The sequence below is a fragment of the Buteo buteo genome, chromosome 1 (genome assembly GCF_964188355.1).
Source record: "Buteo buteo chromosome 1, bButBut1.hap1.1, whole genome shotgun sequence".
Classification (NCBI taxonomy): Eukaryota; Metazoa; Chordata; class Aves; order Accipitriformes; family Accipitridae; genus Buteo; species Buteo buteo.
The window spans coordinates 33,521,952-33,534,194 of record NC_134171.1 but is presented as its reverse complement, the minus strand read 5'-3'; the positions used below and the strand labels follow the sequence as shown (position 1 = coordinate 33,534,194).

General features: G+C 34.0%; 1 protein-coding gene across 6 annotated transcripts in view; it reads right to left on the bottom strand.

Moving 5' to 3' along the window:
- Positions 1-12,243, bottom strand: part of MICU3 (mitochondrial calcium uptake family member 3) — a 56,731-nt gene that overhangs the window by 29,411 nt on the left and 15,077 nt on the right. For all 6 annotated transcript variants that reach the window (XM_075026651.1, XM_075026644.1, XM_075026670.1 and 3 more), the window contains exons 3-6: positions 11,325-11,356; positions 10,394-10,472; positions 6,261-6,308; positions 4,760-4,842 (exon numbers count right to left, since the gene is read on the bottom strand). In XM_075026651.1, coding sequence (XP_074882752.1) covers positions 4,760-4,842; positions 6,261-6,308; positions 10,394-10,472; positions 11,325-11,356 — 242 coding nt within the window. The remainder of the gene's footprint in view (positions 1-4,759; positions 4,843-6,260; positions 6,309-10,393; positions 10,473-11,324; positions 11,357-12,243) is intronic.

The window sequence follows — 12,243 nt, the reverse complement described above, 5'->3', positions numbered from 1 at the left end:
AATTAGTATCTGTGTGGCTATGTAGTCAGATGGATCAATCTTTTTTACATATTGTTAGTTTCCAGCCACATCAGTTCTCAGTCCTGCTGGCACAAGGGAGGGGTGGAAACACCTGGTGGGGGTGAAACATTCCCCTTCAGCAGCAACAAACTACTACTCAAGAGTAATTTATCAAGTACCCTTTTTTTTCAAGTCTGATCAAAGAATACCTTCAGGTCTTGTAAGATACCCTTTCACAACTTTCTCTACATTAAGAGCTTTAAACATGACTTCTGAGAAAACCTCAAATACAAGATTTAAAACATATAGATTCTTGAGCATATTTATTTTTTGAAATTATAAAGTCTTCAGAGTAAGAACTGGTCTGTACTTATCTTTCTTTGTAAGTATCTGTTTTATTTAGATATTTTAATTTATAGTAATACTTTTTAATAGTCCAAAATCATTAGAAAAAGGTGTCACAATGTTTACTCTTCACAGCAAGAGAGAGCAGTATTAACTATGATGCCATCTGTATCTCTATCAGTGAACTTCAGCTTTTCAAAAATTGCACGTGAAAATATTGTACTGCCACTTGTAGCATTTGCTAATCTTGAAGTGGGCTGGAAAAAGAATAAACACTGTGGCTGACAAATTTGTCCTATCTAGAAGATGGTATTTTCTGAACCAAACATCATGGCATACAGACACAATTGTGGCAGTCACTTCAAAGACCCCATTTTACCTACCAGAAGTCTGATAAAAACCTGATACTGTAATGACATGCACACAGAGATCCCCAGGGATTGGAATGTGAAAGATAAAGTGTGCGTGATAAATTTTGCAAGCAAATTTTCCAAATTTAATTTCAGAATACCATATTTCAGAGAAGGCAGATGACTAAGACAAAGGGATCAGCAAGCTCTACTGCAGGGGTATGACAACATTGAAATAAATGAATACAGTGTTTAGCAATTAAATAGAAAATGCACTTACAAATAACATTTTATGAATTCCAAAACTGACTACTGTGTTCTGGGATTGCCTATAAGGCAAATACAGACCAAAATATTGTGTGTGTCACTGTATCTATTTTTGAGTATGAGATCAATCTACAAACCTTGGTATGTTTTTTCCAATTTCTTGGAAACCTGCAGGCACAAATTACTGTAACCTATGCTGACAAGGGAAAAGTCATGATAGGACATTTACTTGGATGGCCTAGAGTATTACACAGTTTGCAACCCAAAACTGTGGAAAGAAGAAAGGTAAATGAACAGAGAGAATTAGAAAGAAAATACCTTGTGAAAAGTGAATTGACAAGCCATCAAGTAGGAGAGAAGAGTGGCAGTAATTGAAAAACCAGAAAAGATCAGTAAAAAGCAATGCATCCTTGGATGTATTTCCCCCGCCACAGAGGCAAAGGGAGTAGGATTCTGTTGCATTCATCATTAAAGCACTTGCTAAACTTCTGGAAATGGATCTTTTGTTCAGAAGGAGTGCTATAGGATACCAGCGAGTAGAAAAGTGAATGCAAAAAGGTCTAGGAGTACTTTCATAGGAACATTGTTTGAAACAGGATAATGAGACTGACTGCTGAAAGCAGCAAAAACAAGATCTCCTGTAACAAGGCAACACAATCCTTCTGTTCCCTGACCTCACCCCTATGACATAAGCAAAGAAAAAAGCATAAACACGATGGAATTAGTTTACAAAAACACTAAAGCTATTATCAGAAAAATTAAGTATTTTTCAACTCTTCACTACACATACTCTTCAAGAATCACATAACATGTGAACCCTACACCAATCTCTTCAAAGCCTCTTTATTTGCAAAACTGAACAGTATTAACTATACTTCCAATTTTATGATAGCTGACTGTAATCAATGGAGAAGTATTTTGCAAATGCTGGATATAGTTCAAATGGTAACACTTACAGTCTCCTGCTTCCAGGCAGACAGGAGATGATGCATACCCAAGCAAGGTGAGTATGCAGATGCCAAATGTATATTCTGGGGCCAGCTCTATCACAGCTGCAGCATCACTGAATCAACTTTTCTTTTCATATTTACTTTTATTTACATAAACATTATCTATCTGCCTATCTATCTATTTTAGAATTTCTCACTTCAGATCTAACATTCTGACTGATGGGTTTTGATCTCATTTTTGAAGTGTCACTGACACGGTAATCGAGCAGAGTTACAGTCAGGTTTAATCTATAAAAATTTGTTAAATACAGTAATAGGCAGACAGCAGTATATCTGTTTGAAAATTCTCCTTTCTTTCTTCTATCTACCAAGTCTGGTAACAGAAAAAGAATAAGAAGAAATTTTTATCAAGGACCATGACAGAACAAATAAAAAGCAGGAGGTGAAGAGGACTACAAAAGCATTGTTAGACAGAAAGATGCAATATTCATAGTTAAATGTTGTACTTGCTTCCCGCCTTATATACTTATTTGATTGCATTTTCAGCATCAGTTTCTGAAAGAGAAAGCCTCCTGCTTCAATTTCCTCCCACTTAGCCATTGTAATGCAAGCTTTTTTTTTTTCCATTTTAAAGTTGTCAGTCTATTCCACCACATTCTGTTTTACTGAATCATGTAAGACTTCCCCCCCCCCCCTCTATTTTTTCTTTGGCCAATTAATCCAATGTTTGCTGGCTTTTTCCCCTGACTGGAGGACATGGTTATTAGGAATTAGCAAATATAAGGATGTGTACATTTAATATTATAATACAAAAAATGATTACCATGCCACAATTCGCAAGTGGTGACAGCTTCCAAAATAAATAAGACCTGTTCTGCTTAAGCTATGTCACCAGAAAACAAGCCCCCAGATCTCAGATCTCACTTGTTTGAAAAGGACAAATGAGGGAAGTTCAGTGTGTTGAGGAGAGTTTCTTTCACATTTCTGTTTTCCTTAGGTTAGCATAACTTATCTGAATCGAGCCTTTTACCTTGACTTGAAAACAATTAAGAAACAGCACACAGGAAATTAGGGTGTCTTCATTTTAAATAAATTGTGGTATGACACTTAAATCCATTCCATCTGTCTTTTTCATTCTTTATATTTTGTTCCATCTTCTTCTTCAGTCAGTGGGCTTTTTTTCATATGTATTTACTGTATTTATTTTAAACTCAACTGCACAAAAAATGTATGAAGATAAGAATTGATGTCTTCTGCAAATTTTATTTTTACAAACATCTGATTCAATTCTTATAAATATTTTTTATTCTATTAATCGCCTGTACTTCTTCAGTAGAAAATACAGGCCTTGTGCAGTCTTCAGAAAACTTGTCTAAACCACTAACAACAAAATTTTAGATGTTAATTTCTAAAGAAATGTAAAAAACTATGTTTGCCATAACCGAGTGTTTCAGTGTAGTCCCAAAGACATCTCCTGCGTATGGACATTACCAATTTAGAAAACTCTGATTTATACTGTATTGTGCAGTTTGTTAATGTAAAGCCACATAGTCATTGTAAAATCAGCAGCCCCAATGCTCAGTGGGCAATCTTCTGCATCTCTTTTTTTTTTTAAATGATCAATTTTTTACTTCACCACTGACGTTCATTTAGAATAGCATTAATTACTCCTCTCATTTCTTTTAAAATCAGAAAATAAATGAAATTAACATAAATCTGAAATAGCCCTCTTGTTCCAAGGCTTTTTAATTTTAGACTTGTCAGTGCAAACATCATTCTCCTGTACTTAGTGGATCCCATCACCTGAAAACTTATGAAGTATTTGAATGTTAAGATGCAATTATCAGATTTATCATGATCAAAAATATAAAATATAAAATCAAAATATAGTGGATGATTTAAGATTTTTTGAAAACTTTTGGCTCAAGTGCCACATTCTTCTTAATGCACAAATCTCAATGACATGAGAAATAAGCTAATTTTTCTTTCAAAGTCTGGACCTTTCAGAACTGTTTAAATTTCTAACCAGAAGAAAAATAAACTCTCTGCTTAAATAATTAGTAAGAAGAATTTACAGAACTGCTTTTTCCAAGCAAGAAACCGAGTAAAGCTCTCATTTGAAAAATACTGTAATTCAAATTTATTATGTAACAAATCCTTGGATGCACCACAACTACTGCCAAGTTCTAGATGTCCTGCCAACTGTTCCAAAGCACATGAAAATTCTTCAGCTCAAAGTCAGTTTTGCTATCAAAAATATTCTCCTTAAAAAGAAATCACTGAACCCCAGTTTAGCAAATTCCTTCAGCATATGCATTTCATGGGCTGAACTAGATATATGCACAGTATGTTTTACGTTATTACAAATCTTGTCCAAAACTGATGATAGTGCCACATTATGTCAGTCAATATTTTAAGGTCACCTAGGATTATAAGAAGAATGAATAACAAAGTGAAATGGTCTCCCAGGAAAAGATTCTTTTCCAAGTCCCTCCATCATTATGGCAATTAAATAATTCTGCTGACCATAGATACAGCAATATTATTTTAATAGCCTAATTATCTCTGAATGTAGTAGCAATTAAAAAGATCCAGAATAAAAACTGGAATTAAGCTTCAAAAATCATTATATACAACACACCAGTGCACTATAATAAGGAGCTACTATTTACAATTTACATTACCTTGCATTTACTATTTACATTAAAAAAGGCAAATAAACAACTACCTTCAGTGAAGAATAGCTCATTTTCTCATGATTATTGACATCATCATGAGCCTCAATCCAGACCAAAATATGACTTTCAAGATGACATCAAAGTATTCAAAAACTGAAAATATACATACCACTAAGAATTCCTTTTTGTCCACCATCTCATTGCCATCAGTATCAAACATGTTGAAAGCGATTCTAAAACCTGCATGTGGCTCTGCCAAAAAAAACCCCATTCAATTATTTATTTGCTTGGAAAGAAAGCAAATATAAAATTCTAAGAAATTATTTGGTGTCTGTTCATAAAAGCCATATCCTCAACTAATTTAAATTAATACATTTGTGTACATAGTAAATGCAAACCATAACATCTGTGAAACAATATTATGCATGTTATGAAAACAGAAGGCATGCTCACAAATTCATAGATTAGGTGAAATAGACATTAGAAATAGAACATGTCCAAGAAAAATATCTCACAGTAATGGCTGGTTGGGTAGTTAAAAGTGTTAGTTCATAACTAGTGTCCATTTTATGTTACAAAACACAGATCTGTAAAAAATAAATTTTCTATGGAAACACAGTGTTCTAAAAGACACTTTAAAAAATTTTGCAAAAGGGTACAGGATGCAACTTCTGGTCAAAACAAATGATGTGTTGAAAGAGACCCAGAATTTTCTTGTTTACATGCTTAGAGTAATTGAAATTTGAAATCAGGTTAGAATTTTAAATTATTTCCGAAACATGGGGACTTTGACTGTAACTGTAAGTGAAGCCTTTAGGCAATGTTTTGGTGATACTCAATGATTTGCAATATGGATGTATTACAGCCAAAAGTTAGTCCAGATAACAAAAAAATGATGGAAAAATATCCATTGATCCAGCAGTTAGGGATTGTAAGCGTTCAGGGTCAAGTTCCTGCACTGATTCATAATAAGAATCCAGATCATGTCTGAAAAAACCCCTAATGAATCCAATAGAAATGTTTTAATTACATACAAATGAAAGACGAGTAAAACACTTTGCTCCTTCCCCAAAACCACCTCTTGATATATCAACACAAAGTCTGTATAAGGCTTAGTTTACTCTAAGTTATTCTATTTTGGTTTTATGTGTGGTAGAACAAGTATTCCATTTTGCTAGTGTTTTGTAACATAAACAAACATTTACTTTAGTTTGACCTATTTTATATTTTTTCATTGTCTCATTGATGTCACCCATTCTGCACTATAGGTGAAACAAACCAGTAATAATGCATGTGTTTCTCTTCTCCCTATATTCATTGTCCTTTATAAGGTTCAGTAAATTGAGCTAGAAATTTTGTAGGAATTTCAAAGAAGAAAATAAATTTAAGCTCTTAACTGGGGTTTAGGTGAAGTGTATGGCTCAACTTTCTTAACAGTCAGTAAAAGGTGTTCTAGATAATAAAGCACTTAAATAAAACATAACACAAGATTCCAGTACAACAGGAGAGGTTCAAATGGACATAGAGATTAATGATACATTTTTTTCCATATTGGGATATGCTGGGGGAGGGGGCGGGGAAAATGTATTGTATTGTAACATACAGCAATACATTCAGAGTTTAGAAATTCATATGGAAGTTTCGGGTTTTTTTTCTCCAAAAATACTTACTTGTCAAAATACATAAGAGGAATAAATATTCTGTGTAAGATATCACACCTGAAGACAAAAAAAAGTTACACCATATTAGTTTCACTTTGTCTACACATCCTAAACTTGAAAATATTAAATCTATATATAAGGAGAATTTTTGTACATGTGCATATGCATATCCATACTCATGTACATGTGAGTGTATTCAACCCGGTCAATGAGTTATTTGTCTAAAATACTGATCTATGGGGTGGGTTTTTTTGTTTTGGTTTCATTTTGAGTATTTTAGTGGAGGAATACGTTAAATATGGCAAATAAACAACTACAGTCAGTGGAGAATGGCTCATTAAACAGAAGCTGCCTAGATTCTTAGAAGCTAATATAAATGATTTATTCAATTTTCTTTCCCAAAACCCCACCAATAATTCATGACAACACTCTCTTAACAGTATGAGAACATTTACTCTGAGAACATTAATAGTGCTCCCTCCTGATATGTACTGTGTGAATACAGTTCTTGATTTTAATATGTGCTTTTTAAGTGTGTGTCCTATAATAATTGAAAACTTGGCCTCAAGCATAGATTTGGGCTTTTGAGTTGTCTTTATATGCACGTTTTCATAATCATCACCTGAAATTTATATTCAAACTCTTACTAAATGAATGTCTAAACTTTGTTAAATATTTTTAAAGCCTGTTAGAGACATTTGTATTATCTCGTCTTCTACATTCAGAAGATCTGTAAGGAATACATTCTGAGCTTTTCATCTTTCATTAGATGGCAAAAGGCAATCACATTGTGGAATTGCACTTCCTTTTCTCTTCAGAAGTGATTAAGGCAAAATTTAAATTAGAACTGAAGCCAATATCCAGAGAGTATGTCTGGTACCATAACTTGTACTTCTGCTTTATTAGCTCTGGAGTAAAGAGATAACCTTGCAGAATACCCATAGTACCAGTGAACAGAAGCATCTTACAGTTCAATAAGAACTGAAAGCCATGACATGCAGCTCTCCCAAAAGCCCTTAGCTCTAATGATCTTTGAGGCTGAACTAGCAAAACTGGTTTCTGATTTCTAACCAATTGATTTCGTCTGTCCTCCAAAACCAAAAGTGTTAACAATATTAAAATATTCACTATTTCAAAAGAGTAAAAAAAAAAGTATTTAGATGCCTGAGAGTAAAGATGTCTATCAGCTGGGATTTTCAAAAGTTGCTGGCTGTCTCCTTGATTTCAGTCCAAGTCAGGTGCAAAAGTTTTTCTAAAACCAGCCACATCTTTGGATGTTTAAATATCTTTCAGAATCCGACTTAACTGAATATATGACAAACTATGTAAACAGTCACCTGAATTTTTTTCACTGAAAAACCTGTACAATTAAAACTCAAAACATTGTATCATTCATGTGGATTTTACTATTATTGAACACATTTAACATCAGCACTTCAAACACTGCCAAAGTAAGAAACTTTGGCATTTTCTACTAATATTTATAGCACAAAAAGTTCTAAATTAATTCTGTCCTGAAATAATACTCAGGAGGGACTTTCTGTCCTCTTGAATAGCTGAGATTTGAAAATCTCAGCTATATTTCTTTTGGATCTGTCCAAATGCATCCTCAAACCTTCAACCATACAATACTCCCTAAAAGCCAATTGTCCTGAAAGAGAAGCACCTTCAAGAGAATCAGGTCTCCTATCCTCAAACATATAAGAAAAAATAATCAACCACAGAGATATCCACAGATATCACAGAGACTGGAATATAAAGGCAATACAAAAGACTTAACTAAATTGTCTTTGTAAGCAAATCACATACTAGAAAGAATCACTAAAACCCTCAACCTTTACCAGCTGAAACACTGCCCTCCCAACTTCCATTCCATTCGTGGAAAAAAAAAAAAGGTATTTTCCCACCTTTTGACCCAAGAGCAAATTTAAGTCTTCAGAACCAAGATTTTACTACTGCTAGTAGATCTACTAAGGAAGGCTACTAAGTATTTTTAATACCACCTACTCTTTTCCTCAATTTACACATAGCTCCACACTGAAGAGCAGCAAAGATTAAATGCAGGCATTTAAGTAACATATGCTCTATGCTTTATCTTCTTCATTTTATACAGCAGCTTGCAGAAATTAGTTTTCAAAGGCCTGCTTGAATCTGTTTGGACAAGCAGCTATCAAGAAATCAGATACCTCAAAGGTTCTCATTCAGTGATGTAAAACGTTCCTTAATAGCCAGTCAATAAATGTAAGTATGTATTTTTGTTTGTTTGATGACACATTCTTTGTTGTAAAACAGAGGAAGAAAGTGCAATTGTCAAGCAGTCCATCACAGGTATGAAGACAGCAATATAAAAGCCTTGAAAGCATTCTCTCCTTTTGTTTGTACTGGTACATTGTGGCTGTAGACAGATAGTTCTGGTTGATTGCTCTGAGTATTACCAGAGAGAGGCTCAAAATCACGATTGAACGGAAAGAAAAGCTTACACTAAGATCAGAAAGAAGAGAGGGAGGTCACTCAACGGTAAAATATAAAAATAAAACTTAAGGAAGACTGGCATAAATCTATGTGGATCATCTGATTTAAATTAATCTATGGCAAAACAAATGGATGTAGGCTTTTGCTACATGCTTCATATTAAAATGTGCATGTTTTAAAGAAAATGAGTAAATTAATAAATTAAAAAAACCCCACTAGGTTAGAATTAAGGAGACCTGAATTCTATTCCCATATCTTTCACTGGCTTACTTAATGACCTTATCAGTCGTAAGACCCACCATCTTTTATTATATTACCTATAAAAATCAGATAATGGAACTCGCTTTCTCGTAAAGCATGCTGGAAAGCTATGTAAGTGCTACAGTTTATTACTACTTTTACCAGCTTATTATGCCAGTTCGGAGTCCTCTTAACTCCATCAACTTCTGTAGAATTTCACTGGCAGAAAACTGGAGTAAGATACTGTTGAATCAAGACTGTACATGTTGCAGATATTTTATTACAGACTTAATAAACAACATCCAGATATGTTTTTTTTAACTGATAATGTATTGATTTAACAGATTCTGAAGTTGAATTTTTACATAATTAACATTTCAACAGTCAGCTGTTCTGACTATATAGAGAGCAGCCTAGAGCAAGGAAATACAAGGAAATACAGTACAAAGAGGTGCCAGTTTCTGCCTCTGGAGTTCTGGCTGCAGACTCAGGGAAAAAAGTGAGTGCCTCCATGCACTGGAGATTCAAGCCCAAGACCCTTCTCTGAGGGTAAGTGCATACTTCTTTAATAAATTTGAGCTGCATTTGAATTAGATGCATCAATTACATGCACACTTTTGATTGGAATTTTGTTGCTGGCATGCTTATTTTAAACATTCATAAAGTGTTTTTATTTTATAGCAAGTACTTGTGGCTGCTTTTAAAAATATTTAAAATGCTGCACCAGACCTTTGCCGTTCTGAATACAAGCAAGTGGATTATTTATCATAAATAGCTTTTAAATGTCTGTATACAAGCCATTATGGGGGAGGGGGGTTCTGTGTTTTTTGTTTTTGAAGTGATAGAGCTTATTAAGAAAGAAAGAAAAAAAAAAAAGAGAGGGAATCAAGAGTGGCTCTTGGCTCTTTCTTTACCAATAGTGTGAGTTTTAAAAGCTATCATAGCCTTCATCTGCAGAATTTAAAGGGATATATGGCATTTCTCAAACTGTCTCTCTGTGCTGTTAAGAAAATGCTTATTCAGTGATATAAGATACCATTACTGTCTTTAAAAATAATCACGTCATTGAACCTATTAAAAAAGTAAAGAGATCTTCTGTCTTTATTAGAATATTCTATCTATGGTCTACAGATCATTCTTCATTACAACAAACTGAACTTGAAACATTCAAACATCAGTTTAACAAACTCTAAGATACCAATTCACTTAAAGAGGCTAGCTGCAAGATGGCGCGATTAAAACACTGTAGAGACTAAAGACAACTTTTCCGTGCTGTAAAATGTAGAAAGCAACAAAAATTTTTTATCTTCTTGAAGATGTGACTCAGATTAAAGTACAAGTGACTCAGATTAAAGTATAACATCCCTTTAGCCACAATAAATTAATACAAGTGATAATTTGCTTCAGGAAAATAAATTCTTATGCCTCACCTTTCTCATTAAGATTACGGAAAAGTTTGGATGATCCTTTCCAAACTGGTGGTGTCTCCATAAGGATCTGATTCAGTTCCTAAAAATAAGATTTAGAAAAGATAAAAGTAAGTATTTAAATATTTAATGAAGTAGTTAACAGATTATGAGTAAATGCTAGGAAATCAATATAAAAGACAAGGAACTGCATGCAAATCTACCAGTTAATTTAACTTCAGTTTACCACAATGACTTTGGAAGTACTCAAGCATATATATAGATTTTGCACACGTGATTATTCTAAGAATCGCTCATCTGCATGAATACTAAGTGTTTGCAGAGTTGGAGAGAGACATGTAACGTATTTGGTGCTGAAATTACTAACCACTGCTCATATTCACTGAAGCCAAGGATAAGTCCCCCTGGATTTCAGTAAGGTTTTCATACAAGCTCCAAGCAACTGTTCTTTTAAAACACTCAACCTGAACTAAAGCAAACTTTACCCATGAATACGGATCTACTTTACTTAAAATACTGGGATACAGAGTCTTTTTGCAGTTGTACAAATGTAAAAAAGAAAAAAAAAATATGAGGCACTTAAACATCACAAAAGGTAGAGAGTGGAGTAAGTATTTCAGGCAGCTTTGGATACACCTGTTACACTTAGACACTAAAGAAACTCAGTCAGATACAGGCTGAGGAAGGAACTGACAGGCTTGAAAAAGTCAGTAAATCCAACATAACAGGCACAACTGCTCAAGTATCTTTGAGATTCTGGATTCAGCTGAGTCTGAAGTGACAAAAAAAAAAAAAAATTAAAGTCTCTTTTTTTTTTTTTAAATAAAGATTTAAAAACTCCCTTATTTCTCCTATGACTCTAAGTTGACATCATGAAAGAAAGTAACTGTGTCAAAATCTATGGTTATAAGACAGCACAGGAATTACGGCCCACCTGCTTTGAAAGGGATCGCCACTTTTTAGCACCTGCAACAAAAGACAAAAGTTATGAACACGCAGAATTTAGTTATGCCAACATGGTGTCATAAAAATTAGACTGCATCTAGACTGTTTTCTAGCCAAAGAAGTTATTTTCCCTACTTCATAAGGATAATCTTCAACCTGGTTCCAAAAAATTCTCTTTATGTTATTAAAAAAAAATTAGCTTGATACATATGTAAACTCCTAACTTTAAAGAACCAATTCACATGTATAGTTTTTAATCCAACTCAGCTTCAGTGACACAAAAGACTTTCTATCTACAAAATACACCATTAAAACATTAAACAGGAAATAGAGGGCATTCATGTTAACAAGTGGTATCAATATTCTGAAATTATTCTTTAGTAGCAGCAGTATTACAAAGCAGACTGTAGGGAGACCTGGATTCTGGCCCTTGCTTCAGGGACTACTCATAACTTTTAAAGCAAATACAGAAAAAAATGCTTGAAACTACACCAGGGTGCTAAGACTCCCTTCAGCCATTCTTAGTAACTCAGACTCATCCTTCCTTTTACAGCCTCTGTCAGGCTCAATTTTTTGTAAGTAGTTTGAACAGAGGAGCTGAAGAGGGCCTCCAGTTCCAACTGGAACTACTTGTTAACACTGAAAACTTAGGAGGAAGACTGAGCAGATGCTTTCTTCCTAATGCCTTACATGACAGACTCCAGGACCAGAGAAAGATAACTGCATTCGACAACAGTTGTCCACAACCATCCAAGAATTCAAAACTTGAGGTTCATCACCACCCTCTCAAGAAAAACATTTGCACAGATTCAGTATTAAGATAAAGCACTGTGAATATCAGAATTCAAAGGTACAAAAAGTAGCACAGTATGTGGTCAAATCCTTAATTTTTTGGTTGGTAAAGGCTC